The 8048-nt window shown below is 43.3% G+C and overlaps 1 protein-coding gene across 1 annotated transcript; it reads left to right on the top strand.

The window, feature by feature from the left end:
- Positions 1-5758: 5758 nt before the first annotated feature.
- Positions 5759-7725, top strand: LOC141088689 (uncharacterized). Its single transcript, XM_073574857.1, has one exon. It carries the CDS (start codon positions 5759-5761, stop codon positions 7286-7288), a length of 1530 nt encoding a protein of 509 aa, XP_073430958.1. The 3' UTR covers positions 7289-7725.
- Positions 7726-8048: the final 323 nt, after the last annotated feature.

Here is an 8048-nt window from a genome sequence, read left to right as displayed (position 1 = left end):
TGAGAGGTTATTGTAGATTCTGCCTGTATACTGCTATCTTTAGGAGAAGAGCTGATGCAAATCAAAATGGGTATGGTGCATGGACGTTTGCGGGAACAGTCCCAGGGTTGAATATACAAAAATTTCACCACGTACGTAAGGGAGATGAATGGTGGATATTACTAGCATTAAATACACATATCCCATTGAATGATACGTTGAGAGGTCTAACATTACGGAATCTAAGGCTGGGTGAACAGTTCATACTGCGCAGCCCGGACGGACAAGTTTTTCACAATAGACGATTCCGCGTTAGGAACCAAGGAGGTTGTTGAGTGGCTGCCTTGATTCAAAAGATTGTGGAAAGTAGAAAAATAAGCTGCACAGTAGGTATTCGTTCAAAGAGTGGTGATATTGCCTAACTGGGTTATGTGACAGCGTCCTTTCGGGGAGGTCACCGCCTAAGCTTAAATCAACACCCTTTACGAATAAACCTTGTGACAGATAAGAGTGTGACCGAATGAGCACAGGACCACGAAATGAGCCTGTGACAGGATATGACTGAAGAACCCCCGACAGATGGATACTTTGTTTACAATCCTGTGTGTTGTGGGAGTGTTTCTGTTCGGATGTTACATAGCATATAAGTACACGAAACACGTAGTACAAGGAGGAACAGACACCCCATTTAGCCTGTTAGCACCTTAGGAAGAAGGTAACGAGGTATAGTAGAGCCTAGTCTTGAGCTTACCCAATACACCACCTAAGGCAGAGGACTAACAGGAAGGAACAAGAGAAACAGGATAGAAAGATGGGGAACAGTCAGGGAAAGACACCCGAATAAGGAGACCGGTTATGTGATATAATTGAGGATAGATATGGAAGAAGTGCAGCAAGGAACCTAGAAAAGGTATTAAAAAAATTCAAGGTAGAAGGGAGAGAGGCTTTGAACGAAGACAAATGGAAAGAGATAAAAGATATGAAAGCAGGGAAAATCGCAGATGCGGGATGGGGGGAACAAGTTGAAGCATGTCTGAAGTGTTCACAAGTTGCTCAGAAGGAAAAGTGGGAATACAATGAGAAGACAGGGAAATGGGTATATCCAAAGAAGTCCATAATAGGGGACCTAGGAGAGAAAATGCATGAGCCCCCACCCTATCCAGTCCCTTTGCCAGTGCCACCACCAGTACCTGTGGCTCCTCCACCGCCGACTAAACTGTACCCAGAGATGCAGATAGCTACCATGCCACCTAGTGGCAGTAATGAACCTGGATGGGTCTGCAGTAATTGTGGTCAACAAAACCCTAATTGGAGGGATGTTTGCTTTTTTTGTGGTGCACCTCAACATCATGCACCCAATATATTAGCCCCGGTTAGGACCTCCACCAGACCTTTTAGAGAGCCTGGACCAAATGGGGAACCTGTAACAAGGTATATACACACTTCCCATTATCAGCCTTGGACTGCAACTGAATGCATGGCTTTGTTGTCCAACGCCCCTGACCCGATTATCAATCCAGCCCGATTTGCTGCTTATTTGAGACAGGTATTGGTGGTACACAGGGGTACTTGGAATGATGGAGAGGATATGCTTAGATTGAAGCTACCTTTGCCACTTCAACACGAGCTCTGGCAGGCTCTGATACCTAGAAAACCAGCAGAAAATGCGGAGAACAACCCCCGTACACAAGCATCAGTAGAGATATTTTTAGAGGTTCTTGATACTTTTATGGGAGGTAAACAGAGACAGCGAGGTTCGCAGACGGCTGTTTCACAACAACCTGGACAAACAGTAGCTGATTTTTATCAGACACTAGAAATGGGATTTAGCAATGAAGGACTGGATCTAACAAGTCCGGGGGTACAGAGACTGCTTGCTAAATCCTTTGTAGATGGGTTAACATCAGAGGTAAAATTGAAGTTGAAAAATTGTACTCCTGATTGGAAGTCAGCAGATAACGCCCATGGTCTGAGGCAGAGAGCCATGGGAATTGAAATGGACTTACGGGAAAACAAAAAAGAAAAAGGGAAAGTATTTTTCACACAAGATTCAGAAGGCTCAACAGGGGGAGCAAGGAGAAGGACTTTTACTTGCCATTACTGTAAAAAGCCCGGTCATTTCCAGAGAGATTGCCGCAAGAGAAAAGCAGATAGGGAATCTCAGTCTAGAAGGGAGGAAACAACTGACTGACTAGGTGCAATTAGAATGCAACTTGACTCTAAGGAACCAGTAGTTAAAATTCAAGTCAATGGAAAAAAGGTGCCCTTTCTAGTAGACACCGGAGCAACCTCTTCGGTGGTCAATGACAAGGTAATAACTCCAGATCTACTTTCAGAATACTCAACCTTTGTCTCAGGATTCAGTGGACAATCTAGCCTAATTCCTTTTAGTAAACCTTTGCCGGTTAAGAAAGGACCTAAAATGTTCCTGAATAAGTTTTTATTTGTCAAAAGAGCACCAATTTGCTTATTGGGAGTAGATGTACTAAAGAAACTACATGCAGATATCAAATTTGCTGAAGATGGTACAGTACACCTTAATATCCCAGATGGGGACGAGGACACTCTTGAGGCTTGCATGATAATTCAAGCTCTCGAGTCACAAGGTCCTGATGACACCACATCACAACCATGGGACCCAGCCCTAGACAAATTACCTAATACCTTATGGGCAAAAGGGAATGCGGATATTGGCCTACTTCCCGTATTCCCAGTTGTGGTAGAGGTGCCTATGGATACAAGGTTGCCTCAGCTGCGGCAGTATCCCATTAGTGCCCAACAAGAGGCTGCCATTGAGGCACAAGTCACTGATCTTGTAAGCAATGGAGCATTGGTGTCAATTAAATCACAAGCTAATACACCATTGTTTCCCGTCAAAAAGAAAGGAGGACCAAGTGATGACCCAAAATACCGCATGGTACATGATCTGAGAGAAATAAATAAAATCCTTGTCCCTCTGACACCAGTGGTGCCTAACCCGCACACGCTATTGGCAAAAATCCCTAGTCAATCGAAATGTTTTTCAGTGATTGATTTGTCGAATGCATTTTTCTCAGTGCCCCTCCACAAAAGCTGTTGGCATTTGTTCGCTTTTACATTTAAGGGCAAACAATATGCCTGGACCAGACTACCGCAGGGCATGCAGCATTCACCCACATTGTACACGCAAGCATTGCAGTCTGTGTTGGCCGGCTGGCCACACCCACCTGATATTGTGCTCTTACAATATGTGGATGACCTATTGCTTTGTGCACCTGATGAGACTAATTGTAAAATCCATACACTATCACTATTGATGTTTCTATCAGATAACGGATGTAAGGTCAACAGAGAGAAATTACAGTTCTGTCAACCAAAAGTCATATTTTTAGGGCATTGTCTATCTCATGGTACCCGACACCTAACTAATGACAGAATCACAATTGTCACCCAGATAAAAGAACCGACAACTCACAAACAGCTGAGAGCCTTTTTGGGTTTGGTTTCTTCTTGCCGCCAATGGGTCATACATGCTAGTGAACACATGCAGCCACTGTATGATTGCATCAACACAACACCTTTCCAATTGACTGATATTGCACGGACCTCATTTCAGTACCTAAAGAAGGCCATAGTATCAGCCCCAGCATTAGGTATACCCAACTATGATATACCTTTTCAACTAATGGCCGCTGAAATCAGAGGGCATGCTACTGGCATTTTGACACAGAAACATGACAAAAAGAATAGACCTCTTGCATACTATTCTGCCAAATTAGACTCTGTAGCACAAGGAACACCATCCTGTGTTAGAGCAGTTTCTGCAATTGCATTACTACTTGACAAAGTTTCTGATATCGTATTGGACAATCCACTAACTGTCTGTACCACACATGATATATACGGTATCCTGAATCAGGTTTCTTCTAAACATATCTCTATGGCTAGACAACTCAGATTGCAATGTGCTTTACTCATGCCTCCTAATGTTACGTTTACCAAAACTCAGAAATTGAATCTGGCTACACTGTTGCCAATTGCAGATTCTGAAGGGGGGGATGTAGATGAGAACACATTATCACTTTCTTTTGAGCCTTCATACGAGGTTGAACATGATTGCATAGAACTGATGCAGCAAGAAGTTATTGGCTTGCCCAATGTCACTGACACACCATTGTCAAATCCAGACTTTGTGCTTTTTGTGGATGGCAGCAGATATGCCGATGAGAGTGGAAAATTCCACACAGGATATGCTGTGGTGTCACCACATGAGATTATTGTAGCAAAGGCACTTCCACCCCATATGTCTGCACAAGAAGCTGAACTAACAGCTCTGAATGAGGCATTAAAATTTTCCAAAGGAAAAACAGCAAATATCTACACTGACTCAAGATATGCCTTTGGGATAGTACATGATTTTGGGGTTTTGTGGCGCACAAGGGGTTTCATGACAGCAGCAGGAACACCCATAAAACATGCCACACTGATCAGAGAAATCCTCGAGAATGTGGCCCAGACACAGGGGGTAGCCGTTATGAGGGTGCCAGCACACACCAGAAAGGACAACATGGAAGCAAAAGGCAACGAAAAAGCAGACCAGGCGGCGAAACAAGCTGCCTTGGGGACTCCAGAAAAGGTAAACATAGTGCACCAAGATGCATCAGGATTGTTTACAGACTTACAAAAGTTCCAAGAAGATTCCGCCCAGACGGACAAGGAAACTTGGGAGAAGATGGGTGCCGAAAAAACGAACGGAATATGGAAGAAAGATCAGAAGTACTGCCTGCCTAGGGTTTTGTACCCAAGGATGGCAGAAGCAGTTCATCTTCCAACTCACATGTCCGCCAATGGAATGACACGCCTAGTCACGAACGATTGGATTGCTCCCGGGTTTGGGAAGGTGGCGCAGCTACACTGTACCACCTGTCCCATATGCCTAGCACACAATCCTGGACAAGTGGTGAAGACTCCACGGAAACACAGTCCTAGGCCGTTATATCCTTTCCAGAGACTGCAAATCGACTACATTCAACTCCCCAGAAGTGGACCATATGAGTATGTTCTGGTGTGTGTTGATATGTTCTCCGGATGGCCAGAAGCCTACCCAGTGAAAACGGCCACAGCTCGAGCCACTGCAAAGAGACTAGTGATGGAGCTAGTACCACGATTCGGTGTACCTGAAACAATTGAATCAGACAGAGGCACACACTTTACTGCTGAGGTAATGCAAAATGTAATGCAAATGATAGGTGTAGAACAGGCGTTCCATACACCCTACCACCCACAGAGTTCAGGGAAGGTAGAAAGAATGAACGGGACACTGAAATTGAAAATACAGAAAACCATGGAACAGACCCGTAGACCATGGCCAGAGTGTCTCCCATTAGCATTATTCTCAGTAAGATACACACCTACGGGGAAAACTAAACTGTCACCCTTCGAGATATTGTTTGGAAGACCACCAAACACAGGGTTGTACTACCCACAGGTCTTAACACTTAATGTGGATAATTTGACGAATTATGTGATCCAGTTGCAAAAGCATTTAACTCAAATGCATTCTCTAGTCTTCTCTTCCATTCCAGATCCAGACAGTGTGGAAGGAACTCACTGCTTGCAACCCGGTGATTACGTATATGTCAAGAAACACTCCAGAAAAACGCTTGAACCCCGATACCAAGGACCTTACCAAGTACTCCTAACAACGCCTACTTCTGTTAAGTTGGAAGGATGACCAACCTGGATCCACGCATCACATTGCAAACTAGCCACAGGAGTTAGCAATACATAAGAGTGCATAATGCTTTGGTTTGGTTTTTCTGCATTGTCTATATTAATGATAGTAGCTGCGTGGGACAGTTTAAATTCTCCAATGTCCTTGAATAATAAGTTTATACAACATCATGAAAAATTACTGAAAGACTGGTCAAATGACACTCAGTCTCCAGCAGATTGCTGGATCTGCACGTATTCACCAGTATCAGCCACAAGTATTCCGTTTGTGGTTATTCCTGTTCCACCTGAAGAGTTATTTGCCTGGACTAATTGTTCTGATACACTTGCTAATAATGCCACAAATAATGTGAAGTTATGGAACATGACTGTTGGTATACCCATTGTGGGATGGGTAGGATACCCTTGGTGGCAGGGTAACCTTTCAGGAAGTAGTACACACCTTCAATATTTGGCATATAAAGGAGGGGTTTGGGTACCCAGGAATAGAACTCGGTTAACCTACCTGGGGCAAGTTCCAACATATGGTCTACAAGTTAGTTTTAATGTAACTTCTCACTCTACTGATGCCTTCAAACCAATGCTGCTAGAGAGAAGGTTACATAATATGTCATGGGAATATTCCAATTTATTTCCCCAGGGCACTAACGAAACTTGTATTGAAGTTCCCGGTAATATGCCTTGTAACGAGTCCTCTGGATATGAGAAGGGAACCTCTCCTTGTGGAAATCCTGATGCAGGTTATTGTAGTCCCTTAGGACAATCTCCACCTTGGTGCATGCTCCAGAATGCATCTGCATTCATCGATTTAGTGCATAGACTGGTATTACAACATTCAGCCCTATGGGACTTACCTAGTGACATGTTCTGGGTATGTGGAGACAATGCATATAAATGGCTGCCAGTAGGGGTAAGAGGTGCTTGTACTCTGGGTCATTTGACTCCAGCTACTTTTGTTATTCCGAACGACCAGTTGAATACTCAGAGCATACCTAAACACACGTTATACAAAAGAGCCGCTGACAATACACCTCGCCTCTCTGGGAGACCACATATAGTGCAGATGAGTGTGGCCAATAAAATTGTCAGTTCTATTTTTATTTATCCTATGATTACTCAAATGTGGGATAAATTGGTTAGGGCTACAGATTATTTGGATGATCAAATCTGGGATATACTGGATATACTGAACACCACTGTTGCTGTCCAAAATCAGCTTATTATAGTCACTAATCAACATACTATAGTACTAGATTATTTAACGGCAGCGCAAGGTGGTATGTGTCAGGTCATCGGACCCGCTTGCTGTCATTATATAGATCCCAACAGTACTATAAAGTTAAAATTAAAAATAGAGGATGTTCAAAGACTTAGAGATCAGTATGATAAAGACAATGATCGTACTAAAGATAGTTGGTGGTCAGACACTTTCTCCTTTCTTAATCCAGCTAATTGGTTTAAGGGTATTGGAGGCTGGATAGCTGGGATTATACTAAGTTTATTACGTATTGCCGTTTGTCTCCTTATAATATATGTGCTATTGAAACTTGTTTTTTGGTGTATCTCTGTATGCAAGAAAAGATGTAGAAATAGATAAGGAAGTTTGACTGTAAACAACAAGAATTTAACTATTATTCCTTTGAGTCCTAGGTTGACATCTCATTTCTGGCATGAAGGAGCGTACTCTTGCAATGATGGACGTGGCTTCAGTATCTGGGGGATGGAGAAGGTAGAAGACCTGTCTCCCTTGGGCAACCCGTCGGCCTGGGATAGTACCTGGTGAACGAGCCACTATACGCTGTTGTTGCAGGATCCAGTGTTCCAGATTGTGGAAAATGAAGATGTCAAAGGGGGGAATGATAAGAACTGAATGAGTTAAATAAAATCTGCTGGACATTATTTTTTCTTCAGGGATATGACTCAGCCATTTTCCCTTGTGAACCAAGGTCAAATATTTCCTGCTTACATGGCAAAGCTGTTGTAGAAGAACAAGTTGTGTAACTATTTTTCTTTTCTTTATTGCGCATGTCTGTAAATATCTAAATTCTGTATCATAAAAAAAGGGGAAAGCTTGACTGAGGGGGCAGAGGCGCTCAGCAGGCATCCCGAGTTGTATCATACAGCTTGTGTCTGTGTAATTCTTCTCGACGGGGCAATCAATTAGAGACATATGGTGTCCTACACCCAAGAACATCGGTCCTTTGGATGAAAGAAGTATCTGAGGGATCCCGACAACTGCATGTCACTTCTTTGTGCGGAATCCACTGCGGTTTCAAACCTTCATTGTGGAGGTGTGAAACCGCAGGACTAAATCACAGGCTAATCCGCAGGTCTTTTTTACCTGCGGATTTTTCCAA

This window comes from Dendrobates tinctorius, unplaced genomic scaffold, assembly GCF_039654945.1.
Source record: "Dendrobates tinctorius isolate UK_male_01 unplaced genomic scaffold, ASM3965494v1 ptg000040l, whole genome shotgun sequence".
NCBI classification, from domain to species: Eukaryota; Metazoa; Chordata; class Amphibia; order Anura; family Dendrobatidae; genus Dendrobates; species Dendrobates tinctorius.
The sequence above is the reverse complement of the archived record's forward strand: the minus strand, read 5'-3'. Positions and strand labels throughout refer to the sequence as shown.